The sequence below is a fragment of the Kryptolebias marmoratus genome, linkage group LG8 (genome assembly GCF_001649575.2).
Source record: "Kryptolebias marmoratus isolate JLee-2015 linkage group LG8, ASM164957v2, whole genome shotgun sequence".
Classification (NCBI taxonomy): domain Eukaryota; kingdom Metazoa; phylum Chordata; class Actinopteri; order Cyprinodontiformes; family Rivulidae; genus Kryptolebias; species Kryptolebias marmoratus.
Genome location: NC_051437.1, coordinates 11,601,557 through 11,628,625, shown reverse-complemented (window position 1 = coordinate 11,628,625; position 27,069 = coordinate 11,601,557). Strand labels below are relative to the sequence as shown.

General features: G+C 42.7%; 3 protein-coding genes across 6 annotated transcripts in view; 2 read left to right on the top strand and 1 right to left on the bottom strand.

Moving 5' to 3' along the window:
* ogfr (opioid growth factor receptor) overlaps positions 1 to 14,896 on the top strand; it is a 19,312-nt gene extending 4,416 nt beyond the window's left edge. The window contains exons 7-8 of one of the 3 annotated variants that reach the window (XR_003038878.2): positions 59 to 1,763; positions 14,637 to 14,896. Coding sequence is in view for 1 of the 3 variants with exons in the window: in XM_017409347.3 (XP_017264836.1) it covers positions 59 to 1,088 (1,030 nt within the window). In the remaining 2 variants the exon portion in view is untranslated. Of the gene's footprint in view, positions 1 to 58; positions 2,957 to 14,636 lie in introns of those variants that run through there. The other 2 variants (XR_003038877.2, XM_017409347.3) reach the window with 2 other exon arrangements.
* On the top strand, positions 4,034 to 18,422 carry col9a3 (collagen, type IX, alpha 3). 2 transcript variants are annotated; one of them, XM_017409733.3, is made up of 32 exons: positions 4,034 to 4,260; positions 4,950 to 5,018; positions 6,011 to 6,046; positions 6,282 to 6,353; positions 6,510 to 6,563; positions 8,612 to 8,647; positions 8,913 to 8,936; positions 9,106 to 9,159; positions 10,762 to 10,815; positions 10,905 to 10,946; positions 11,050 to 11,106; positions 11,198 to 11,251; positions 12,069 to 12,122; positions 12,225 to 12,278; positions 12,400 to 12,453; positions 12,579 to 12,632; positions 12,717 to 12,770; positions 12,855 to 12,908; positions 12,993 to 13,046; positions 13,189 to 13,233; positions 13,320 to 13,373; positions 13,490 to 13,543; positions 14,247 to 14,300; positions 14,386 to 14,457; positions 14,931 to 14,966; positions 15,144 to 15,188; positions 15,391 to 15,423; positions 16,054 to 16,200; positions 16,275 to 16,329; positions 16,420 to 16,602; positions 17,099 to 17,176; positions 17,253 to 18,422. In XM_017409733.3, the coding sequence occupies exons 1-32, from the start codon at positions 4,195 to 4,197 to the stop codon at positions 17,435 to 17,437; spliced, it is 2,037 nt and encodes a 678-aa protein (XP_017265222.1). In that variant the 5' UTR covers positions 4,034 to 4,194; the 3' UTR covers positions 17,438 to 18,422. The 2 variants fall into 2 exon arrangements, with proteins under 2 accessions (XP_017265222.1, XP_017265223.1); XM_017409734.3 differs by lacking the exons at positions 4,034 to 4,260; positions 4,950 to 5,018 and having other exon boundaries at positions 8,918 to 8,936.
* Positions 17,511 to 27,069, bottom strand: LOC108231988 (transcription factor-like 5 protein). The gene is made up of 6 exons (XM_017409440.2): positions 26,486 to 27,069; positions 26,222 to 26,378; positions 25,982 to 26,135; positions 25,702 to 25,888; positions 19,291 to 19,432; positions 17,511 to 19,029 (listed from the first exon to the last, which is right to left on the bottom strand). Exons 1-6 carry the CDS (start codon positions 27,061 to 27,063, stop codon positions 18,904 to 18,906), a joined length of 1,344 nt encoding a protein of 447 aa, XP_017264929.1. The 5' UTR covers positions 27,064 to 27,069; the 3' UTR covers positions 17,511 to 18,903.

Below are 27,069 nucleotides of genomic sequence, written 5' to 3'. Positions count from 1 at the left end.
TCAAAGAGCTCTGTGTTTGTGTTTGTAACTACGGCTGGAACTGTCTGATCTGTTGCAGGAATATGCACAACAACCTGAGGATCACGCGCATCCTGAAAAGTCTTGGCGAGCTCGGCTTTAAGCACTACCAAGCCCCACTTGTGCGCTTCTTCCTGGAGGAGACGCTGGTCAAGAAGACCCTCAGCAGTGTGAAACGCAGCGTGCTCGACTACTTCCTGTTCGCCGTGCTGGACAAGCAGAAACGTCAGGAGCTCGTGAAGTTCGCGTACCTTCACTTTGAGCCGAAGGACAAGTTTGTGTGGTGTCCGAGGAAGGTTCAGAAACAGCTTAGAAAGGCGGAGAAAAGCAAAGACGGAGAGGCAGCCGTGCAGCAGAAGGAGGACGGACTGGATAATAATTCCAAGGCTCAGAAAGGAAACGATAAAAATAAGGACAAAAGCAAACAGCCCGAGGAGTCTGCCAAACCACAAGCAGAAGATGAGACAGTCAGAAATGGTAATGTGGAGCCCGAGTCTAATGATGAAATCGTGAGGAATGGAAATGACTCTCCAGATGATGAGAATGAAATGGATCAGTCGCCCAGTCCCGACACAGTGGCTACACGGCCTGAGCCCGACGCAGACAGTGAGCAGAAACCGGCCACTGACTCCACGGACGCCGTCCAGGAAGCTGAGACTATGCAGACTGACGGCGACATGAAAGCCGAGAACCCGCCAAAAAAGAAGAGGGAAGACGGCGAGGTGCCGCCAAGTAACGTCCCCGCTGAGGACTCCGCCAGCGGGCAGACGGGGAAAAACGCCGCTGCCGATAAAACCACGGGTGAAACGAGCCCGTCTGTGCAAACGCCTCTCAAGACTTCAAAACACTCGCCCTCTCCGTCTTCTGAAAGGGAGGGGAAAATCCCACGGACTGATTTCAGTCAGCAGCCGGACATGAAGAAAGAGGAGGAAGCACAGGAGAACGTTTCTGTGATGAACGGGATGGAAAATGACACAAGTGTGGATGAACAAAGGAATACGACGGCGTCAGAGGATGTTGAAATGGAGTCGGTCCCGTTGAGCTCAGACCAAAACCAGACAAATTCATGAATTAACAGACTGGAAGATGAAAAATACGTATGAACTATGTAGTGTACAGAAACGACAGAATATGACTTTAAAAGTTTTTCCAGGCCTTATTTCTATTATATTTGATGTTAAGATATTGGTTTTGTTTACTTGAATAAGCTTATGAAATAATTTGTCCATCAAATATTGGACTAAACGTGCTTCAGTTTGAATATGGTATTTGCTATTATGTAGTTTTTGTTTTACTTTGTTTTTTTCCAAACAAATCTAACAAACACCAGAAGCAGCAATATGTTTAGAGTGTGTAATAGACAAACATAGATTTTGAGAAAACAATACTGTCTCTTTTAACTCCATGCATTCCCTCTGCTGCTTTGTATACCACCCCAACAATGGTGCTGTCTTTGAACTCGTTTTTTAAATTTTGTCTCTACCTTGACACCATTAAACTTAGACTGTTAGGTGAAAAGGTTCAATCTAAATCTAAAAAAAAGTAAAACAACAGTGATCCCTAAAACGATTTAGCGTGAAATGCCAAATAAATGAGTTGATATCGTTAAACTAAGTGGAGCGTCTGTTGTTCGCTGTGAGGCCGCGGGGTTTGTTTTGGTCGACCTGGTTGCTCGTTTCTCCTCCAGGATCTGGCAACACTGCTGCCATGTTGTATTTTTGGGACCAGATTGTGTGTGTGTGTGTGTGGGGGGGGGGGGGGGCTTTAAGTCCCGCCTTCTCCCCAGCACATAGTCATAGTGAATTTAAAACCATCTTGGTGGTGTCACTGTACCTGTTTTGGCTTTAACTTCCAGGTCCCCTGTGTTTATTCCAGTTTTTCTTTACACGCCGATGATCCGGCCATGCTCAGAATGTTCTTCCTCCTGATTCTGATGGGGTTAAAGTCATCGTTCTTGCCAACAAAAAGTGTTTCTGCATTTTACATCTAAATTTCTTCTTTTTTTTTTTCTCTCTAGACTAAATTAAGTTTAAGTTTTCTGAGCAGATGAAAGTCCGTCCAGGCCTTAATTGTCCCGACAGGAGTCTTTTCATGCTTAGTTTCACAGCTGGGTGGAAAACCAGACGTTTGTTTTTACTAACAGGAGCGGGACGACATTTGTCTCAAGTTGACAGGTTAATTTTATTCCTATTCTTATTTTATTTTAAGGTAATTGAAGGAAACTTGTTGCTGGTTTTGGTGTTTTCACTGGATTTGTAGGCAAAGGGAACAATGCAATTGATTACCTGGATAATAAGTGAGTAATTCTGAAAACATTTCCACAGAATATGTGAAGAGCAATTCTATCAGGTAGCTGAAGGTCCCAACATTGGAGTTTTTTTTTTTTTTTTTAATTATTTTCTCCGTCTTCTTTTTGCACTGAGAAATATTTTTTATGAACATCTCTCTATTCGAGGCGATTTTTTTTGTGTCGATGAAACCCTCTGTACTAGTTTGTGTTTCTCTTCATTCCGCTGTTCGAATGAAAATAGGGCCGAATGTTATTTAAGTTTCCAACAATGCTGCTCAGTCTGCAACCTTTCAGAATGCAACGTTTGGGAAGTAAGACTGAACAACTGAACGCTTTGCCAAAAGAATTTAAAAAAAAAAAAGCAAATGTGATGAGACTGTTTGATTGTACAATGTGCTTGGCAGAAATGAAAACGCTTTGGCTGTAATTTAGTTCCACTGTATGTTCCGGTGAAAGTGGTGCGTCCTGCGAAGCACCACAGACCAGGGCGACGAATCTTCTTTTTATATTTCGCGCCTAATTTTTTGCCAATAATTGTTTTACTTGCTGTATTGAACCTGATGAAATGGTAATAACTTTCTATATAACTGTTTACCAGTTCCACACCTGGCTGTCATCAGAGCAGAATAAAGTCTTACTATTTTCTGATCGTTTTACGGAAGTGGTTCCTGTTCAGCCAAACACAATCCAAGTCTAGTTCGTTAAAAAAAAATGCAACGGAGCACATTTCAGCTCCTCCAGCATTTGATTTTACTCTTTAAAACTTGACATGAGCTGCGGTGGATGTCAGTGTTTCCCTTTTCTTTGTAGCAGTTCAATAACAAGAGACTCTGAGATGCGGGTCAGGATTTAAAGATTCGGATTTTAGTTCTTTTTTATTGTGTTTTGAAAGTTTAATTTTCCTAATCTGTTGTTGCCACGATGTGCTGTAGTCTGTACAGTGGTGTGTGTACAGCACATTTGTCTGTCTCAAAGTCAATAATCAGCTGAACTAGCACAAATCCCACTCAATTGAAGCTGCAAAATATGTTTCCTTTACTTTCTAAAACCAGCTTTGCCTATCAATAGACAAAATTAGCAACACATTTACATATAATGGAAGTCTGTTTGCATTTATCTCTCTTTACAAGCGAATTATGCTGAAATATCTGCGTCTCTAATAGCTCTAATAATGCAGATAACAGTGAAGAAGTCAAATGATAGGTTTTATTTTAGCTTCCCTTCTCTTGTCAGGAGAAACTGGGCTGAACCTTATTTGTAACAGAGGAGCTTTGTCGTATCTGAGAAAATAACTCTTGAATACTAGAAGCTGAAGATGTGATCAGCGTGACCTCAGTTCTGGTTGGAAATTACAAACCTGCAAGCAGGAACATTAGAGAAGCCATGGTGAAGAAGAAGTGTGGGTTCAGATCCTTTTAGAACCTTCCCTCCTCACGTCTCCATTCATTTTTATCTGTTTCTTCTGAGTAGAAAAGAAAGAGCGTCTTTTTAACCTCACATTGCAGCTGCCCCTTTTTAAGTGGCTGTTCCATCCAGATGTTTTTTATTTATTTAATTCTTTAGTATCTCTTTTGTTGGTCAGATTTTGTTTTTAAAGAGCGCTGTTAGTTCTGTCCACTTTCTTGGTGTCCGAAATAGTTTTCCCCCTCCTCGCCCTCACCCCCTCCTCGCCCCTTCCTCGCCCCCCTCCTCGCCCTCACTCTGTGTGCAGAGAGCCTGACTTGAGCTCAGCCCCTTCTGCTGGAGACTCGGGCTGATCTGGGAGCAAAGACTGAGCCATTCAGGGGCTGCGCGCTGCGAGGCGAAGGAAGCGGGGGAAAGTGAGACGGGACTGGACAAGGGAACTTGGGGACTTGAGCTTCGTTTCTGCATTAAACCAGGGAGCAATGGCGGCGGTCTCTGCTCTTTGGGTGCTCTTGCTGTGCCAGCTTTTGACATCCTCCTCAGCTCAGGTAAGGCTGCTCAAAGGGGCTCCATCCTCCTCCTCCTGCATCTTATCTCAGAGGTGAGGTGATAACCTGTACAGCAGGCCCAGCGTAAAGCTAAAATGGGCACCTCTTGTGATGATGATGGTTGCAGTTGTTGCCTTTTACTCAAGGCCTGCCATTCAAACTTTATGCAGTCTTTGAATAGTCTCACCGACCTGTTCACCCTGAAACTGTTCTGATCAGAGCGCTCAGAATAGGCTCCTTGTGTGCAGGTGGTTGGAAGTTTTGCCCTTCAGCTGCAGCAGTCAGGGCTCTGTTTTTCCTTGAACCTGTGGAATGTGCTGATTGGAGATCAGAGCGTACAATGCTGCCTCTGTTCACTCAGCCACACTCAGTCGTGAACGCTGGAGAGTCCTCAATAAATTATTATTTTACAAGGAATCAAACACAGACATGTAATCAAGCCTAGCCTTGCTCCTTTTCTTAAGATGTATCTAAAGGGCTTTTTTATTTGTATTCTCTGCTTGGATTTTATGGCGTTGATACATTTGTGGTACATCTTTAGAGGGAGAGCTCAGTCCTTTTAAAGCTTTTTATGTTTTGTTTTGTTTTTTCTCATCGATTTAATGTCACTTGATCGCATTCACATCACATCACGTTCGTGTTTCCCAGGGGGTATCTCTCGATTTCTATGCTTTTTTGTTATGTTGCAGAGGCCCAGCCCTAGAGGACCCCCCGGGCCACCGGGACCCCCAGGACAACCAGGACGGGATGGGATTGACGTGAGTTGACCAGACATTAAGGATGTTAGTGCCTAAAAGCATCTCTAACCCGGACTGTTCTGGGTTAACAGCCCACCAACAATAGATGAAAATGGGGAGCAGATTTGTTTTTGTTTTTTTTGTGGGATTATACCCATATAAACCCATAAAGTTTGTAAAAAAAGTCACATATTTCTTTTGCCTCAGCCTCTAAAGCCAGAACAGCTCAGATTTGACTGGTTTCTCGTGTTGCAATTAAAATGTAGATCAGTCACCTTTAGTGGGGTTTTTTAGCACAAGTGGAGCTGAATGTCTTTAAATGTTAGACTGTATGTAAATGACTCCTCCTACAGCTCCTCCTAAATGATCATTTATTGGCTGGAGGTGGGCAGGTTTATGGGTGTGACTTGTGAGTGAAAAACTATTTCTTAAGACTGACCTTATTATCCTTTGTAAAAACACCGACATTTCTATTTGCACCGTTAATGGGTTGGTTAGCTACTTCAGCAGATCAGATTTTAATGCATACGAAGTTACACGTGTTTGGTAAAAATCACTTAGTGGGATTTTATTTGTACAGTTTTTTAAAGGAAATTCATTATCATATGGCGAGGGTAAAAGAAAAACTTTGGTTAATATCGTCAAATCCTTTGATAAATCTTTTTTCATGTAGAGAAAACTTGTAATCGTTTTAGCTCTGAGTACTTCTGGGACTCCGGTAAAGTTTAGGCACACAGAGGGCCCATTCATACATTCCCCAACCCTGTGAGACCGTCTACAGTTTCAGCTGGCACCTCCTCCCTGCACCTCCAGCCCCCCCACCTCCAGTCAAACCAAACGGAGGTGTTTATCATGTGAGCGGTCGGCACCAGTTTGGTTGGATGGTGTTTATTCTTCCTCCAGTGCGCAGGGAAGCAGCTGAAATTCTTCTTCTCTTTTCAATCAAACGCCGATCTCGGTTTTTAGTATCTTAAATTTTTTTTTTTTTTTTTTTTTTCACATTTTATTAACAGGGGAAACCTGGACCTCCTGGACTGCCGGGCAAATCTGTAAGTACTCCAACAATTCAAACAAAGTCCGGTTTTTTAATCACTTTTATCTCCACGAACCACATTTGGGTTCAGTTTGGACTGGAGATTATTCAGTCATACACGCACACAGACACACATACACTTAAAATTCATATTTGGTGTCCTCAGGGTGAATGCATGTAGAACAACGTATAAGTCTTCAGTTTGTGAAATTGGGAAGATAAAGTTAGAAAGCTCTGTTGGTTCTTTGTAGGGTCCCAAAGGAAAAGCAGGAATACCAGGAGGAGCAGGAAAACCGGGCCTGCCAGGACTTCCAGGGATCAATGTAAGAGACACAGTTAGCTCTCACGCTAACATCAACTCATCAGCTCTGTTTGTACCCGTAGAACAAAGTGCATCTGGTGCTGTGGAACTACAAATAATTTGTTATCCAAAGTATTTCAAAAATGAAAGAAATAATGATGCTGCTCTTCATCCTCAGGGTTTGACCGGTCCTGACGGTCTTGCTGGCAAAGATGGACCCCCAGGGGAGGCAGTAAGTCATGCTGTGATGCCGAGGAGACCGTTTTTTTTAACGACTTCCCTGTCAATCAACAAGAACAGACACAGGCTTTCTGTTTTAATCCAGTTTTGTTACCTGGAGGATCTTTAGGAGGCTCACTCATTTACAGCTCCTGGGTTTTCTACGCCAGCCTGAATTTGTCAAGTTAGCTCAACATCTTGGTCTGGGAGATTTTTAATGAGGGATCAGGAAGGGAGTTTGTTTCTGCTGCTGCCTAATCCAGCCTGGAATGTGCTCCATTTCCCTCCAATCTGAGAAACCGTAGAAGGGATCCCTCTTTCGAACAAAAATAAGTCCTGTCCTCTGAGTGACCCGAGAGACAACGGGATTACACCAGACGTGACATCAAACTGGGACAACATCCTGTGATTAAACAGGACTTTCAGCCTCCACAGTGCATCTAATAAGTGAAAACAATACAGACTGAGTGACCGCTGCCCTCCACCCTCCTGGCATCTCCACAGCAAATCAGCTAATTAGCCGACTTATTGAGGAAGCCAGCGCCAACCCGTGTCTCTAATTACACTGATAATTCTGGCTGGCTTAAAGTGCTGAAGAGTGAGTTAAAGTTTGAGTCAGGCATTAGCTGATCCACAGCTAAAGAACATACACATTTTAGATGGCAAAACGGCAAACAGAAACTAAATAAAAATGCAAGTTTTTTCCCTTCACTGAGTCTAATTTTCCTCTCCTACAGGACTTCAATATAGACTTTTCAACCTGTTGATCAGAGTTCATTTTCTTGACAGTTTCCTAAACTGATGTGAATCTGTATTGGAGTACAAATACATCCACAGGCATCTCACATCTCTTTGCTGCCGCTGGCCGTCGAAGGCAAGAGGGCAATAATGATTTTATCTGTGTGTTCGTCTGTATGTGGTGTTAGCAAACTATTTCCTGGACTGGAATGAAACTCTCAGAGAAGAATTACTGGATGTACATCCACAACTAGTTACCCCAATTCAAAATGACCGCCGCAACTAATCGTTAACAGCTGACACAAAAATGGCTACAACTTTGTCAAATATATAGATATTGAGCTACAGTTTGATGTGGTAGTGGCTGAGCATCATCCTCGACACATACTCTGAGGACTAACACATCTTATGAGGTTTTGCATAATTTTATTTTAAGATTTCACCACAGCTATAACTTCGTCATTTCTCATCTTAAGAGGATCTTAGTTTAAAACTCTAGCACGAAAGGCGGCGGGTGATATGTATTCCTTTAAGAAATGCTCACCTCAGACAGAACAGCTGAGACATCAGTGTAATGCTTTTTATATTGAGCTGTAGTTATTTGACATACATGACACGCATTAGGGGTTTTGTGCTTTTTGGTTTACTGTTCAATTAATATTAAATTAAAAGATAATTCATCCTTCTATTTTCTATACCCATTTGATGAGTGGTGGGGAGCTGGTGTCTGTCTCCAGCAGTCATTGGGTGAGAGGTCACAACTCCATCACAGGGCCACACAGACAAACCACCACTCACAGCATCACCTAAAGACAATTAGGAATCTTCAATCAGTATACTGCACACTAAAGGTTTAATTAAAGATTTTGCGTGGTCTGTTAGCGCTCAGAGTATGTGTTGGGGATGACTCTTAGCTACTACCACGCCAAATATTAGCTCAACATTTGCAAAAATAGAAAAAGACAACTGACTTGCAGCCGTTTTTCTGTTTGCTCTGGTTGATTAGCTGTGCCGACCGACTTGAATTGGGGTACCTTCAACAGTTAATCGGTTGTAGATCCACCTGCCATAATTACGTTCTTGGAGTTTCATTCAAATCTGTCATGAGATACTTTACTAACAGATGGAGATAGGTAATTGTCTCCCGCCTTTCATGGAGGTAGGCCACAGTGATTGAGATAAGTTTGAGATTGCTTTGCTCAGTATTGCACAGACATGTAGCAGTTGTAGTTAATGCTCTGTACCACACATGGACACAAAACACTGAGCTTTCTTTTTTCACTGATTGTGTTGTTTTTTGTTTGTTTTTTTTGCTGTCAACAGGGTGAATCAGGGCCTCCTGGACCCCCTGGACCTCCTGTAAGCAACCATGTAGCACCTACAAGACTTTTGATTCCTTGACTTATTTTCCACACAAGCAATGAAATTCAGCTTTAAGCAGACTGAAGAAAGCTTCTGTTATGATGATGAAGACACAGCTGATATTATCACTACTCAGACTCTCTTTACACCAACAAACTGGGATTCAAATCTCTTCTCTTAAAAACCAAATCACGTGCATTGTAACTTTATATGAAACATTTTGGTATATGTGACTTAATTTGTCTTCCTGTATCTTCCGTAGGGCAGGGGGAGACCAGGAGCTCCAGTGAGTACAATCTACTCTCTTCATACTTTTGGTCTATTTGGATCATTTTTACACTTTTCTTTTTTTTAAATTGCATCCTGGTAACAGCTTTCTTGTACTTAGAGTCAGGAGATATATCATGCTGTCTGCTGATGTCTCGCACACACATCCTGTTTGTTTTTGTTTCCAGGGACTACCTGGAACCAATGGCTTGCCAGGAGGAGTTGGACCCCAGGGTCCTGTGGTAAGCCTGTCTCATGTCCACAGTTAGGTCTGACTTCCTGTCCTCATTATGGAGTCTCGTTCAGCGATTCCTCTTGAAATAAATCACACACAAAAACAACTCATATCAGGCACATATCATATCAGGTGTCTTGTAGCAGGAGGAGGACTGGCTCTGTGTTCAAACTGAGCCGCAGTCGGTTTGGATGTTATTCAGCTCGTGTTTTTTAAGTTTTGAACTCTGCAGGATCAGCAGCAGCAGTCCAGGAGTCTTTAGAGCAGCGATTCTCAAAGCGACAAGTCAATCTGGACTCAGCCCACATATTACTGTATATTGCATTGCATTGAAATGCACTGGGACGATGCAGTGATGTGTTTATTACTGTGGTGTGGCTGCTTTGAGCACAAAAAGGGAGAGTGCATAAGGCGAGGGAGGGAGGGAGGGAACTTGTGTCTGAATGTTCAGTATGAGAATCGAGCACATGACTGAGACAGAAGAAAATTAGCTGTAAAAGGTTGACTCTCTAACAGGAAATGTACCGTGCAGACTGCAGTAACAGCAAGAGATGCTCCAGCTCTTTAAGATAACTGCTATTCTCAGCAAGAAAAGCTCATCTTGCGTCCTCTTGACAAATGAAGATTTAATTCAGTTCCTCCGCCTGACAGCATCTTTTGTACCAAGGTCTAAGCAGCTCATTGAAAGCAGACAGTTCCATATTTTACACCAGGTTATTCTGTATTCTGTCTCAGGACATCTGTATCTTTAACCTCATCATTATGATGTCACAATGTCTTGTTGCCTTTAAGTTCGGTTTATTTAATATGTTTATTCTCGTGTGAAAACTATTTTATGTTGAGGCATAATTAGGTTAATCAAACTTGAGTTGAAATGTCTTGTAAAACTGCAGCGCTTTTTAAGCTTGAGTTTGAACGGCTTAGGTTCACAAGCAAACAATTGTAGGCAAACAGAGCTGTTTCTTTTGGTTGCGAGTTGTAATATCATTTACTGTAATGAAAACGATTTGCTTATTACTTATTGCTGCTTGTTCCAGATCTCTGATCTTACTTAGAAACCAGATTTGGATCTTTGATTATAAAGGCCGAGAACCACTGCTGGAGTGTATCATTAAAAAATTTATATTTAATGTTTTGTTTAACCTGTTAGTTGAGTTCTTAATAGGTCCCTCAGACATGATTAAAATTATAGATATATTTAAAAAAAAACAATGAGTTGATTCTTATTAAAATGTGAAGCCTAGTCTCAGTTTCTGTTTCATGTGTGCTGGAAGTCTATGCAGCATCAAGCCCCTTATATAACCTGATAGGCTTTAAAGCTAGCTTTGATGTCAGAAAATCTCCTGTGTATGTAAAATCACATTTGACATGAACACAGAAAAAGAAAAATCTGCCGAGTGTGAGCCAACCCCTTTTTTGTGTCAAATGCCACATGCCCCCTGCTGCACAGAAAAAGGCGTAAAGGGAGCTGACCTGAAGAAAAACGTTCAGGTGGAGTTGGACCAGAAGTGTTGGATCATGTTTGGTTGTAATAAATGTGAACAGGCAGCCTAACCTTTGAACCACTTTGTTGATTAGTAATTCTGGCGCTTTTCTGCTTGATTCTTAGGGCGCTGAAGGTCTTTCAGGACTTCCAGGACCTCCTGGCCCTGATGGACCCCCTGTAAGTGGGTTTATCTTCATCACATGATACCAGCTATTGATGATGACAAGAGAGACGTAACCAAAGAATGACTTCTGTTCTTCTCTTAGGGGCTTCCTGGGACTCTTCATGATCTTAACGGGGACCTTCTGGTAAGATGTCTGCCACAGTGAAAGCTGTATAATGTAATCTGAAGATGTGCCTTAAACAAAAATAAACACAGAGTCTTCAGTGGTTTGTTTTTGTCCTCCCCAGTGTCCTGCAATCTGCCCCCCTGGTCTCCCCGGTCCCCCTGGGATGCCAGGATTCAAGGTAAACAAAGTTTCTATAATGACTTTTTAAGTCTAGTTTCATACGTTTGCCTCCCCCCACCGCTCACATCTGTTTGTATTTTCTCATGTAGGGACACACTGGGCACAAAGGAGACAAGGGGGAGTCTGGAAAAGATGGCGAGAAGGTGAGCTGAACATGGTTAATATTTATTTTGTTTGTTGCTTGTCGCTGAAGGCAAAAAGCAATTAAAGAAAAAACAAAAAATCTACACATGCGTGCGTGTGTTCGCTTGTCTTTAGCGCAAGCGAAATATCTTGTGATTCACTGAACAGATTTTAATTAAATGTTTGGAAAGTAATCACTGGATGCACATCTACAACTGATTACGTTTTGGAAGCAACTCAATTTAAGATGGCAGCCAATTGAATTTAGGAAACATCAATTTGCTGTAACTCAGTCAGTTTTACAGCAAATTGAGTTAAGATTTGGTTTGATAGTAGCTGAGAATCATCTCCAACACATACTCTGAGCTCTACACATTGTGCAATATTTTTAGCCTAAAACTTTGGCAATAACAGTAAGAATCAACACTGTCTGTCTGTTAGCAAATTATTTCTTGAAACCACTGGACAGATTTTAATGAAACTTTCAGAAATTAATCATTTTATGTACATCTGCACCTGACTAACTTTTGATGTCAACAGAATTGAAGACAGCTATCACAGCTTATCCATTTTAGCCAAAACAAAAATGGTCATAACTCAGATAATGTTACAAATATGGAGCTAAGGTTTGGTGTGGTAGTAGTTGAGAGTCATCCTCAACACACACCCTGAGTGCTAACACATCATTTATGAGGTTTGACCAAAGTAGCCAGAACTCTGTCATTTCTCATCTTAGTATAAAACTTGGTCATGAAAGGTAGTGGGTGATATGCATTTCTTCAAGGAGTATCAGGTCTTTGGTTTTATTATATGTACTCAGTGCTGTTCTGTCTTTAGGGGGACCCTGGTCCACCGGGACCAGCAGGTGCTCCTGGCACTGTGGGTCTGCAGGTGAGAGACGTGAAAATTTGAGAAATTTGTTACATTATCAAAGTACTGAAAATTGTTTCAAACTCTGAGCCCTTTTTTTAATTCTCTAACGGTGTGTTTTAGGGCCCACGTGGTCTGAGAGGCTTACAAGGCTCAATGGGACCTGTAGGCGACAGAGTAAGCCACCTTATATCGCCCCCCCATCTGCTTTACCGTCTTTGTCACTCTCTGTGTAGATATTTAAATGTGCATGGAGACATTTTATTTGACCTCGGCCTCCTCCTCTGTTTGTCTGCAGGGTCTGCCAGGCTTCAGAGGCAAGCCCGGCATCACGGGCATCATTGGCAAAACAGTGAGTCATTCCTTGTTTGTTTCTCACTCATCACCAGAGCTGCGCTTGTTGGTAGCTCAAAGCCTGGCCGGATGGCTGGTCCCATCAGTGAATAGCTGTGTGTGTGTTTCATCTGATGTCTGCAGGGCGATGTTGGTGAAAGAGGACCACATGGGTTCAAAGGACCTAAAGGAGAAATTGTAAGCCAAAATGTTTGATTGGTAACTCTCAAAATGTATGACTCTTTTAGGATAAAATAAGATCCTTACTTGTCTTTTAATCAGGGTAAAATTGGTCCCAAAGGAACTCCTGGGGGACCAGGGCCAAAAGGGGATCCTGTAAGTACACGTACGCAAATATATATATATACCTGTGTAATGTCAATATATGAGCACAAGTGTCATATCTGATGACTTTACCAGGGTATGCCTGGCAGAGATGGCAAAGATGGGACACCAGGGTTGGACGGTGAGAAGGTAAGCTGTCCCTTCTTCGTCCTGAAATGATTGTAAAATTGAACTGTGAGTCCCACAGCCATGGTGCTGTCTGTCTCCTGATAGGGTGATCCTGGACACCATGGAGTAGTAGGAGAGAAAGGACCAAATGGACTTCCTGTGAGTACTTTCAAATAGTCGTTTCCTGTCTGAATGTTGTGACTCAGTATTTGATTCTGTTGTCTAAGTTGCAGTTTCCCAGTTATTCTCTTTGTAACGATGAGAATGCTAAAAGTTAAACATCCTCCATGTTTCTTTTCAGGGGCTACCAGGAAAAGCTGGTGAAAAGGGGTCCAAAGGAGAAGTTGTGAGGGCAAATTGTCAAAAAGCTCAACTTAAAATGAGGAGCATCGAGAGCTAAATTTTAACGTTCTCCCTTTTTTTCTACACCAGGGTGATCTGGGGAAGCCTGGGGAGATGGGGCCCTCTGGAGAGCCAGGTATTCCTGTATGTATCTGACATTATTGTTAGGGAGGGGGTAATAGCCACTCCGACGTGTCACTTAACCCAGCATGCCTGATCTCCGAGACCTCCTGACCTGTCTACAACATCTTCGTCCTCAGGGTGAGATCGGCGTCCCGGGAGAGAGGGGGATAGCAGGCCCCAGAGGAGTGGCGGTAAGATCATGCTCACACTAGAGATTAAATACCACTCCCTTCATAACCTGCTGTAATGCAAACACATGGTTCACATAACTACTAAAGCCTCTTTTATGACAGGACTAATAAAGATGATCTTTGCCCCATTTACTGGCCAACTGCCAGACAAGTCTATTAAATATGATCCAGCGCTTTGAGATACGCTGTTGCAATTAGCTGTTTGTATATTCGAGTGCATAAAGTCTAAAAAGAATGCAATCAATGTAAAGCACCCGTGACAAAAGACCATAATGATTAGCAGCCCACAGCTAAATGAACCTAGGATGGAAGCACAATAAAGAGACAGCCTTTTGGCTGCTAATTATTTCCTAGAAAAGTACTAGGAGTATTCCCTCTGATTCACCGGCTTGCCAGGGCGGAGTCACTGATTAGAGATGGAGGCATATATATACAGGAATAATATAAGGGATGTATGAAGGAAGAATTCATAAACAGAAAGACTTTTGTTTCATATCAGACACTGTAAGAAATGAGAAAAAAAAAAGAAAAAACACAGCAGGAAATAACAGAATACCAGCACACAGTGCGCTGCATAACAAGTCTGACAATCACAGAGGCTGTTTGCTGAGTTTTTCTTCTCTGAATTGAAATAGTCTCATTAATATATCAGTGTGTTTTACTGCTTCTGGTAGCATCACGTAACTGTGCCTGTGTCCAACAGGGAGGTATCGGACCGGCGGGCAATCCTGGCCCGCTGGGAGTGAAAGGCTTCCAGGTCAGCTGCAGTAAATCACTTATGATTTTTATGGTTATTATTACTACTTTTAGTTGAGTTACTGTCTGTGTTTCATGTGCTGCAGGGAGTCAGTGGAGGTTTGGGCGATACAGGACTTCCAGGCCCAACAGGACTCCGTGGAGAGTTGGGTGACAGAGTGAGTTGTTTTTATTTTTTTCATTTTTAATGAGGCCTATTAAATGTTTGAAAGTGTTTCCCAAGCCCAAAGTGAAGTCCTAAACCCATCCGTTCTGTCCGGCCATCAGTATGAATAATGTGACTGAGGACACATCTGAAGGAATTCAAACGATATCTCCACACACACTCCGCAGAGAGGTGTGTGTGTGTGTGTGTGTGTGATAGGAGGACGCAGTCTGTCAAGAACCATCCCACCTCGGTCCGATCGGTACAAACTCACACCGCAGTCAGGAGTGTGTACAGACACAAAGCAGCCTCCTGTTCAAGAACCTGAAGTCAGAACAAAGCCGTCCTTTATGTCCGGCATGGTTCCCCCTCAACCAACCCCACCTCTCTCTTCCCACCGTTCCCTCTCCCGCTAAAAAAAAAAATCTCTGCATGACTTTCATTGATTTTCTCCCTTCCTGTTTTTTTTTTTTTCAAACCCTGTAGGGTCCAGTTGGAGCTTCAGGAGCTAAAGGAGACATGGTAGGTCAAAGGTCAAGCTCTGCAAGCTTAAATACTTCTGATCTTCTCACCCAGTTGTCTGACAAATGAACTGACTGCTTGCATTTCTTTCTTCAGAGCTGATGAAGACAATGAGTTGATAAGATTAAACAAACTTTAGCTCATGTGTTTGTCAACTAACTGAGATCTCATGTTCAGGGTGTGGCAGGAAGTGACGGTTTACCAGGAGAGAACGGCGAGCCTGTGAGTATCCTACGTTAAATGTAAAGCTCTCATCCGTGGGTCCTTTTGTTAATTTGTTCAAAAGTAATTAATTTAAACCATACTGTTTATATACATATGTCCTACAGAGTTTTGTTTCCCCCATCTTTCTTTAAACCTCTTTCGTCTTGACTCTGTGTCAAGCCAAAGCAGTGTTTGTTTAAATCAATATCCTTATTTTTAGGGTCCTTTTGGGCCAGTTGGACAAAAAGGAGAGGTGAGTCATTTATCCATTTTATTTTATTGTTATTCTTACTGTATCTCATCCAGAGACACCTACCCTTCAAATTGGCTTCCCAAAAAGCAGTTTTTTGTCTTCCAAACAGAGATCAGATGTTGTGAGTGGGTGTAATTAGCAGCCCATTTGCTCCAAACTCCCTCTGTGTCTTCTCCCTCCCTGAGCTTTAAAAAGTGATGCCTCGCTCAAGGGCTGCCGCTCGCCTGTCAGAGCCACCGCACGCGCACATACAGCTTCAGATTTAACTGGATTATTTACAGATTGAAAGTGCGGCTCCAGCTTTATTGGCCCGTTTGCTGCTTCTTGCCACAAGGGAAAGACGAGTCGCACTAAGCTGCAACATAATTTGTGTAATTAGAGGCAGCACTGATGAACCTCACTCTCTTAGTCTCATTTACTGTTTGCTGTGCTCACTGGAGTCATTATCGTGCAACGAGGCTCCATATGAATCCGCCTCCGCGTTGCCTTTAACAGAGCCGGTTTGTTCTTCAGTTGGGTGTTTAATCAGCGGGTAAGTCTGAGGGATGTTTTTAGCAGTTTGGAGGAAAATGATTTGTCCCTGCATCAACATCTAGAGGTGCTGAACTGATTATTATTGTGGATTTGTAGCCAGGGAAGCGAGGGGAACTGGGGCCAAAGGGTGTGACAGGTCCACAAGGCGAGCTCGGGCCAAGAGGGGCTCCAGGGAAACAGGGATCAATGGGCTTCCAAGGGGAACAGGGTCTGCCAGGAATCGCAGGAAAGACAGGAGTACCTGTGAGTATTGCCTTTTGAATCTCTACGGAGCTGCGTAGGCGGAATGAGGTTCAACGTGTCTTCTTGTGTTTCAGGGGAAACTGACAAGCGAACAGCACATCAGAGAGCTGTGTGGTTCAATGATCGATGGTGAGCGATCTGGATTGGATGTCCAGCGCTGAATGAACGTAGCACTGAAGGGTAACCCCTCGGGTGGTTTGTTTTTTTTCTGTCGTACAGATCAGATGGCGCAGCTGGCCGCTAACCTTCGAAGGCCTCTGGCACCCGGAATGGTGGGCAACCCCGGCCCCGCGGGGCCTCCAGGAAAGCCAGGAGGCGCAGGCTCTATTGGGCATCCCGGCTCTCGAGGACCACCAGGGTACAGAGGCCTATCAGGAGAGCTCGGAGATCCAGGTCCCAGAGGTATGAAAATAATCCCAGCACTAATTTTCTCCTCATTCGTTTCTTTTTATTTTTTTTATTGGGGGCACAAACTAGCTTGATTTATTTATTTTTATACATCAGGAAAATGCAATTAGATTTGCTGAATTAAAACTACAAATACAATCAAGTTAAAATGCTCCAGGCTAGGTAAAGGAGATGTAAGTTTGGAAATCTTTTTTTGAAAAATATTCGACGAGTGGACGCCTCTGAGCTTTAGTTGTTGGTAAATTCAGTCATAAGGGACAGATTGAGATGGGGAAAAAAATAGTAACAGCCATCTGTGACTCGTGTTTTTTTTTTAAATAAACAGTACAAAGCTAAAACTGTTAAGGATTACTGGTTTGATACTAAATTTAAGTTGGTACATTTCATAAATACATGAAATGAAATGTAGTTTAAAAATGCATCAAATAGAAAGGTCTAAAGTTTTATCAAAAGATCACACACAGAAACCATTTTCTTCTGTTTTTAACAGGTGACGTTGGTGAGCCTGGTGATAAGGGACCCATTGGTAAAGCTATTGATGGGCCGTCTGGAGATCAAGGACACCAAGGTATGTGGCAGGAAGTTGAAATCTCCAACTAGGGTACTGTTTCTGATAATAACTAGCTACAATATTTCCCTCCTAGGTCTGCCGGGAGCTGCTGGAATTGCCAAAGATGGTCGTGACGGGTCTCCAGGAGACCCAGGTGAGCCTGGAGAGCCAGGCAGGGTAGGTAGGACTGGGCACCAGGGTCCTCCTGGGATCTGTGACACATCGGTCTGCCAGGGAGCATCAGTCGCTGGAAAGTCCTCCAACCCCAAGAATTTTTAAAGACGACTTCCTGCAGCCTGACCGCTCCACTCCGAGGAAAGGAGGGCGGTACGTGAGGGAAGGAAGGAATGAAAGAAGACAAAGATCACAATAAATCCCTCTTTATTTAAAAAACAACAACAACAACAACAACAAGATGGGAAGAATAACATCAGCAGGTGTGATACTTTGAAAGGACTGGAGAAACATCCCAGGAAGTGACATGAACACCAAAGCAACCGAGAGACAAAAAAACACACAGGTAATATCCAGAAATGAGGTGGAGAGAAGGACGGAGAAGTGCAAGAGAACAACTGCCTCGATCCAAACATCATCAAATAACAACCGCAATGAGAACAGGTCGTTTGTGGATAAAAACTTTGTACAATCCTTTGCCACGTTTTACTTTGGTTAACGTCACTGCGGCAAACAACACTCGGAAACCAACTGTGACCGTCTCTGATGTGAATGTGCATTCATCGTGGCCCGTTGTGTAACTCACAGGTGTTACCTCAACACACAAGCCTTCAGTGTAAAATATGGAAATAGGTGCTGCCTCTGTCGAGGAGCTGTGTATGTACTGTAAAAGTAATAAAACACAAATACCCAGGTGCCCGAAAATTGTGTAGATTAATGCAAAACAAAACCCAATAGCCTTTTTTTTATTTTAACAGCTTTTTCTTTGTTTGTTTGTTTTTTTGATTTTGAAATTACTTATGAAGTTGATCTGTCAAAGCTGAGAGTCACAAACAGAAAAATAATTGTGGATGAATACATTCGACATGTAAAAAACCATAAATATTAAGAAACATGGGAGCTTTATGAGTTTTAAAATTTCTCTTTTCTTCAAATCTACAACGACTACATCCACTATGTACTACAGGTGCTGTAACTATTAAATATTCATAAGTTTAATACTATTTATTATTTGTGGGTGACTGTTTTGTGTACAGTAAGATGCTACAGCGAGATGTTGTAAGAACAAATAAAGCCACTTTTCAGTAAACATTACTCTTTTCTACATATGAAATGAACCCTGCACTTCAGAACAGCAATATGCTCTAAACATTGTAAAATTCAAAAAACAGCTAATTCACAAATTAGCATTACTTATTTTGTATCAAAATGCATAGAAATATAAATAGAGAATAAATACAGGAAGTTATAGCAAGTTTTAGAAATATTTTGTAAGAAATAATAATAAAAAACCCTATATGACTGAAGATAAGTGGGGTAATTCTGGAAGAACAAATGTCTTGTAAATACAACAGTGACACCTAGTGGAATTCCGATGAAACTGCAGAAAAACCCGCAGTGTTTAATAACAGCACAGCCAGGCACTGAAAACTTTCCATGTTCAGGGTGTAAAGTAATCAGAGTGAGATGCTTAGTTACTTAAAATGTCACAACTTCTCAACTTGGCCCCCCCACAGATTCAGATGGGATTAAAAAATGTTATGTTTGTTGCTTCATTAAACGGGGAGGAATCATTGTTCGGCTGCAAGGGGAACGCTCGCCGTCTCGTCTAACTCTTGGTGGAACGGGTGGTGACCCGAAGAGGAGCTGGGTTTGAGTAACATCTCTCTCTTTTGAGTGAAGAACTTCTCAAACTCCTGCAGAAGAAGAAAAGTCCATGACGACTAAAATCTGAGCTGTTTTACTAGCGTTTCCTTTTCACCTCAGATGGAGACGCACCCCAACGATAAGGGTAAATTCAATGTTTTTGTGACGCTATAACTACAACAGATCTGTTACAGTGACAACGATGTTTGATGGAATATATACAGCAATATCAAGACAAACTGACACATCAAAGTCTGTTGAGGGACTTAATCCAAGAAAAAATGGTTTAAATCAGCGCTTTAAAGGCTTACCTCTTTGATGGTGTCTCCATACATTAAACTGATGTATCTCAGGTAGGTCAGGGTCCACTGCAGGGTGGTGACTTTGTCTGTATCCGAGTTGCAGAACGGCACCATCGTGTTCAGATCATCGCAGCACACGCGGATCTTCTTCCTGAGTCACATCATACGCGCATACACCAAAACACAAGAGTTTTTAGGCAGCCTTTCTGAACCATTACTTCTCAGATCTTAAAGGGTTATGTCTTGTGACTCATGATAACCATGTTTATCTGTTTATGATACAAAGTTAGACCGAAGATGAACACATCCTCTGTAATTTTGCTGGGGTTTTTTTTACAGAAGAAATATGAAATGTTCTTCTCTACCACTAAGTGTTTAGTAGTAGTAATTAAAGACATAACAGATTTTTAAACATATTTCAAATGTGTATAAAACGTCAGCACAACATAAGGCTGCAGTAGCCTGGTGGTCAGTGCTGCGGGCTTGTAAACCTGAGGCTGCAGGTTTGAACCCAGGTTGTATCAGGAAGGGCAGCTGGAGTGAAACAATCTTTTATCTGAGTTCGCTTGCTGTGGTGACCCCTGCAAAAGAGAGCAGCCAAAAGAGGAAGTAGGTGTATTTGTGGGAGGGAGCACAGTCCACTTCCAGTCCAGACTGCCTGAGAAAAACAAAACAAACAAAAAAAAAAACTGTCTGGTAACATGGTGGGTGTGAAGCAAAATTTGTTAGCAAAAGGCAGAAGTGCAAAACAGGCCGTGGGAAGTTTTGTGAGGATCCCTGATGATAGATGGAGCTTTGCAAACACAACGTTGTAGGCAGATCGTTATCAGGAACGGGGGAGTCATTGATGACTCTACTGATGGTTTATCCTGCTGAGCTGCTGTTGTTTATAACCGTACCAGGGGGTACTACAGAAAGCGGGTTATGTGCAAACTCTGCCTAAGTCGACCCTTTTCCCATTCCAGAAAGAGAGGCAAGGGAAACGCTGAATCTTTCACCGTAGCAACAAACTCTGTGAACTCAACCGGCTCCCTGGCAGTCACGGGAAAAATAAAGTCCGCCCTCCTTCAGTTCCATGGTTTTATGTAACAAAAATGATCTGGTTCTTACAACAAAATTCAATCGCAGTGGAGGAATTCTGGCCTCCTTTTTGTCGTTAGCCGGTTGGATCACGACACAATTTTAATCAAGTTTCAGCTCCTGGACAGATGGCCTCACATTTGACTCAAGAATACTTTAGGTTCACAGAGGAGCTCATGGTCGACTCAGTGACTACAAGGTGCTCAGGTCCTGTGGCTAAAAAACAAACCCAAATCATTATACCTCCACCACGGTGCTTGATATGAGGCGTTTGCACTGATATGCTGTGTTTAGTTTTTTGCCAAACTATGCATTGTGGGTAAACATGTCAGATTAAAAACTAACCACAGACATACCACTGTCCTTACAGCTCTAAGCTGCACCTCACAGGTTGCCACTCGCTGCCTTTTTTTTTTTTAAATAAACTTTTTTCTCACCGTCTTTCTTAATTAACTGATTACAAATTGTTCATTTGTTTGGTTATTTGGTTAATGGTTAACTGGGTAAACGACAGACCACACAGTGAGTTGTCAGCTCTGAAGTAACTCTGGAGAGATTTCAAAACATCGAGTTTGACAGGATGGAGATGTGGCTCAGCGTCCAGTTCAGTCGCATGATTTTCCTGGACACTGTTCAGACGTTTAAAAAGGACATTTGGCGATACGGGGCAGCAACTGGGACAGTAAGTGTGAAGGTGGACAACTCACAAATACCTAATTTCTGAATAAAAGTGTACTTTGCAAATTCTAGGGTTGTGTGTAAATTGGTCTTATTATTTCTGCTTATGGTAAAAGTGGTAGGGTTAGTTGTAAGTTGTCGAGGAAAGTTGAAGATCACGACAAAGCTGGCAGTGAAAACAGCATCTGGCTGGTTTCTATGGTTACAAGCCTTAAAAAAAAATGCACCACCTAGCAGGTCCAGTTGTGACAACGCTTAAAGATAAACAACTTTCCATAAGTAAACAACGTTTTTCAAAAATAAACAACTGTGGAGCAAACAGGCATTCCTGATCAGTTTTGTTCTTGAAGGAAAATAAGCCAGAAGCCATGAATACAAATTCATTTTCTGTGTTCAGAAGAGCAAAGAAAACATCTGAAGGCGATGAATGGGTGAGTAAAAACGACCACTGAGTCTCTAAACGTGTAGTTAATACAGAATGTGAAAGTTTTTAGAGATGCGGTGAGAGCGCCATACTCTGCTGCAACCATCTGATGTCTCTGATTGATTAAATGAAGGATTAATGAAAACTTTATTTATCCCAGAGGTGAAACTTAGTTATAATCTGGTAAAACATGAGATCCAATAGCTTTGTAGATGGTAGCACTCATTCAGTACGACTAGTCACCTGAGCTAAATCTTGTATGTTTCATTTTTACCACAGAGATGTGCTTTTAGTCATCAACCCCATATTTTAAATATATATGAAAACCCATTTGTTTACAGTTTTTTAGTTGTAGTCGAGCAGAATGTTTTGACTTTTATTATACATGTTAATCAATGTTAGTCTTCCATTGAAGCTAATTTTACTGTTGAGTTATTGATCTTGACTCTGGAATAAACTTGAGTCAACTATGGCTGTTTTAAATTTTGTGTACTGCTGTTTTAAATATGTCAAATAAGCTTTAATTTGACTTGTTTTGGATTATGAAAAGGCTAACAAAGAAGCTCTGATGCGACGGACGGACAGCATTCTTGCTGCAGAAAAAGCTCGCACCGATGCGGTTCTGGAGAGACTGGGCCTCAGAAAGTCCAAAACCAGAGGATGGAGGATCTATCCTGTTTCAGTGGATCCTCCTGCAAACGCAGCAGCGCTAAAAGAGAACACCCAGAGGAGTCCAGAAACTCTGTCTGAGGTCTATGAGGACCCGTTCCTCCAGGAAAAGCAGCGTGTCAGCACATCACTTTCTGTCTGCAGCACAGAGAGCTTCAGCTCAGTGGACACTCAGACTCCCTGGGAGCTGAGAGACATCCCTCTCATCAGAACCCCTGAGGTGTTCATCCCATCCCCGCCTCGTCCACACGCTGCTCCACAGCCCAGGAGGAGACGGTCCCTCATCCCTGTGATGATCCGGCGCATCCTTAAAAGACCAGGTCAGTCATTGTGCTGTTCAGCTCATTAAAGAAACACCCCCATTTAAAAAAACAAGCTGTTCAGCGATATTTAAGCACTACAGTTAAACTGAACAAAACTGAAATATTTAGTTACAACTTGATGCATGTTTGTGTCCTGAAAATGCCTGTTGTTTTGTTACTTTTTCTTGTGTTTCGTTTGCTTTTAAATAAATAATGTTTGAATGATTGTGCATATTTGAATCTCAATGCTGACAGAAAAAGCAGCAGTCAATCGTCAGAGGGCTGAACTTCAGGGGGAACCGTTAAAAAAAGGACCAAAACGTTTCCGACGAAACTCGGTTGCTCCTCTGCCTCGACCCGCCACAGGTCCTAAAAAGACCCGTCCTGTTCCATCTCCAAAACCTGACCCTCCCAAAAATAAAAGACACGGTCAAAGAGGAGCTGTGGGCTTTGCAAAGACTACAAACACGAAGAAACCTGCCCTCCAGGCAGTAAAACCTCGGCCTAAAGAGGAGCTTAAGCCACTGCCAAACCCGGTCCAGAGTTTGTCTCTGGCCTTCCAGCATCTCAGCTTAGGCGACTGGTAAAAATCTGTCCTAAACAGCAGATTCGAACCTTTCCTACCTGCAGTGCAGAGAACTTTATGTTTTACAATTGTGCTTACAATGTGTGTCTGCATCTCCCACTAATAATAATGTCAGTACAAACTAACAACGCTGCCTGCAGGGTAAGGTTCATGGAAAAGTCTATGAGCGGAGTGCTGCGGAATAATCATACCATTTTCTCACAGGGAGAAGAAAATGGAGGGGCTGAAAGTGGTCCGAGCTCTGGCACAGCACCACCCAGACACGCTGATGGGTAAACTGCATGAAGTGTGTGTGGCAGTTATAGATGAGGTATGTCTGCGTTCACTCTGAACGCTCATCCACACGTGTTTAGAAGAACACACAATTGGATCATCTCCTCCCGCAGATAAAGAACATGCGCTCCTGCGTGGCCTGCGCAGCCATAGACACGCTCGGCTCTCTCTACACCCACCTGCAAAAGGACACGGATGTAGAGGTGGAGAGATCAGGCCGTGCTCTGCTGCTGAGGGTGGCTCAGGCCTCTGCCAACATCTTTGTTCAGCAGCAGGCCAACCTGGCCCTGGAGGCCATGGTGAAGAACTGCAGCCCGGGCCGAGTGCTGACGGCTCTGCTCAACACTGGTCTGAGGTAATGTTAAGATGCGGAATGAAAATCTATAAAGGCACGCAGAAGCTGCAGAAATCAATAGCAAGTGAAGCCTTTTCATTTGTTTGTCCGTGTCCTTCCTCAGCCACCTGAGTGCAGCAGTGAGGGCCAGCACCGCTCAGCAGCTCCACCTGCTGGCTGATGAGATGGGAGCGACTGCCGTGCTGACAGCAGGACCGAGTTTCACACCGAGCTTCCTTAGGGCTCTCAGTAAGATGTGTCTGGATGCTGCAGCTGAAGTCAGGTCAGTCGTCGCTGTCTTCAGTCCACAGTTTCTAACAGTCACCAAGTTCAGTTCATCGTTTCTGTGTTTAAATGTTAATTTTCATATCTGTATGTCCGTCTCCACAGGGGCCATGGACAAGCTGTCCTCCAAGAACTGTGTCTTCATAAAGACTTCATGAAGCTGTGGCAGAAGGCTGTAGGAGAAAGAGAGCGTCTTTCACTGAAGAAAGTCCTGCAGAAGGCAAGAAAGATGTAGACGAGCGGAGGCATGTCGGGACAGTGACAACAACTTGACACTTTAGCTTGTCCTCTAAAACCGGAGCTTGTCGAGTGATATCCATGTGCTCTGTAAAGACCGTGAGCAGAGATACTGCATCTGTCCTCAAAATAACAAAAATAAACAGCTGTGGCTTTTGAAACTGGCCTTTGTCTGAATTCTTTAAAATGTCATTTTGGCATTTAACAAATAAACTTTCAAACTCAAAATGCTATGGTTTTACTGCTTGTTTGAGTAAATTATATTTCAAAAAAGACAACAACATTGATTTTTACATTTTTTTAAAATGAAACAGGGAAGAAAGTCTAAAAACGCAACTGTTTCTCCATACTCTACTTTCTTTATGTCATTCTTACCCAGACCTGGAAAACACTAAAAACAAATTCCAGACTTTTCAAGACTTTTCAAGACTGTGTAGGAACCCTGTGGGGAAGTTAATTTAATTAACACATGCATTTAAAAGCCTTCAATTTTCTTAAAAATCAACAGTACGCCTTATAATCCGGAGCACCTTATATATGTAAGAAGCTGTAATGTTTTAGTACGACTTTGGTAAACTAGAAAGCTGCACCGCTCGCAGCATTAAGGCTCAGTTATAGTCACACATCGCGCACGGACCTGAGCGAGCGTTGTAGGCGTTTATACTTGACGCTTACATCAGTGCAGTATTTTCAGAAAAGACAGGGCTGTTTTGTTTTGCTTAATGCGCCTTATAGTCCGGTGCGCCTTTTACATGACAAAAGTTTGAAAATGGACCACTCATTGTCGGTGCGTTTTATAATCCAGTGTGACCTATAGTGCAGAAAATGTTGTTGTAAAGCATCTCTTTTACAAGAGTCTTAACTAATTTTATCACATAAAGCTGTGAGCAAATAACTTGTTTACTCTTACAGACAATAATACTGTAAGGGTTGGAGGTTCAACTGTCCAATCCTGGTCCTGGACACTGTCTTAGACTCTTCATGCCTCGGATGGCAGGTTGAAATTCATACCAGAGCAGTTAGACAAAGACTAAACGAGCATTTAGAAAGCTTGCCAGGAGAAACTCCTTTGTCTATAAAAAAAAGAACGACTTGGGTTTGCGAAGTTGCGGCAGAACAAACTTCACGCTTTCTGGAACAAAAGTCTTTTAACAGATGTGACCAAAATGAAGATGTCTGCTCATACAGCACAGCGAGAACAGGTGCCTTTGGTGAAAACAAAACACGGCACAAACGACCGACACAAAATATCACTTATGATGGTGGAGGGGTTATGATTTGGGCGTTTGTTTTGACCCCTTGCAGTTAATGAATCAACCATAATTTCTTCTGTAGTCTAAGGTCAAGTGTGAGACCATCTGTCCTGACAGTAAAACTGAAAGCTGTTGTTCTTCCTTTTTCCTATAATATACATACAGTGTAATTAGAGAGGAATATTAGCTAGTTAGACTAATAACCACAGCTGGAAAAGTTATAATAAGATACATTGTATGAGATGCCATACTGTGGAGGATGCTGCAAATAGTAATTCTGACCGTCAGGAATGGCTCACCTGCGCTCCCTCTCCATGCTGTTGTGTCTCTCCTTGCGCTGGCCGACTGACAGACTCGATCGAGCTCTTTTCCAGCCACCTCTCTGTGACTTTGTCGCCATGTCCAGCGCAGCTTTAGCGTCATTGGTGGGTTGAACGGAGAGGCTGTCGAAGTGACTTCTGTAGACAGCTGGTGTCGTCCCATTCTCTGTGGGAGAGCAGTTGAACCCGAACTTGCACTTTTACAGTGTAGAAAATCAACCAAATACTTTTTACATTAACTTGGATACTGGATTCTTACTTTCAGTGTTTACTAACTCTTGTTCTTCTCTTGAGTTGCTGCTCTCAATATAGATATTTTTCGTAACAAGACTCTCTGGGTTCAATTTAAATGCAAAGCTCTTGGGGAAGATAAATCCTTGATGTATGTTGGGTTCAACCATATGAGCAATAACCTAAAATAGCAACAAGAAGAAAAAAAGAAACATTAAACAGTTCAGTTCAGTTTAGCTGTATCTTGATGAGTGTTTTGTCACCTCACCTGACTACACATGTTGGTTACTGGGTCTAAAACTCCCCCAACATAGGAGCCGGAAACCTCAAAAGGATTTGCTCTGTCCGCTTTCATCCACTTTAGCTTTTGAGGCTGTGTGAGCGTCTCCTGAGTTTCTGCTGACTCTTGAAGAACCGTCAAAAGACTGAAACATAAACAGAATCCATTTTTTTGCTCACTCCATAAAAAAAATGTAAATTTAAAGCGTTACCCTGACTAAAACATAGCTGTACTACATTGCTTAAAACTTACTTGCTGAGAACAGCAGAGGGAATATCTTGCTGTCTTGCAGTGTCAGCACATGAGCTGTTAAATCTCTTCTCCAGGCACACTCTGGCGGCAGGTTTGGATTGTTTCTGTGAAGTTGTCCTCCCCGTGGCAGGTGGCACGACTGGGCTTTCTTCAGCTCTGATTTTGGCCAGCACAAAACCTGGAACCTCCCCGTAAGTCACAGGTGTCTTTTCCCCTTGCATCACCAGACAGTGATCATCACTTGAAAGTGACAAGTCAATGGCTTGCGTCGAAGCGTTGGGTGAGATCCCTGTAGAGCCGGTGGCATCTTTGGCCATCGCTGGAGCTGGGTGGGGTCTGGCGTCTGTTCCATCTGAAGGTCCGGCCTGTGCCTCCATTTGTGCTTGGATGAAGTGGTGAAGGTGTGAATATTCGGCCTCTGTCATCTCTGTCAGACTAAGCTCAGAGTCCAGCATCTGCTCCTGATCCTGGGCCACGCACAGACCTTGGCTCAAAATATGCCCAACCAAGTCAGAGTTGTGTCCTCTAGATGGAGGTGATGCATGGATGGCTTTATAGGCTGAAGGGGGGGAGGACATCTTTCA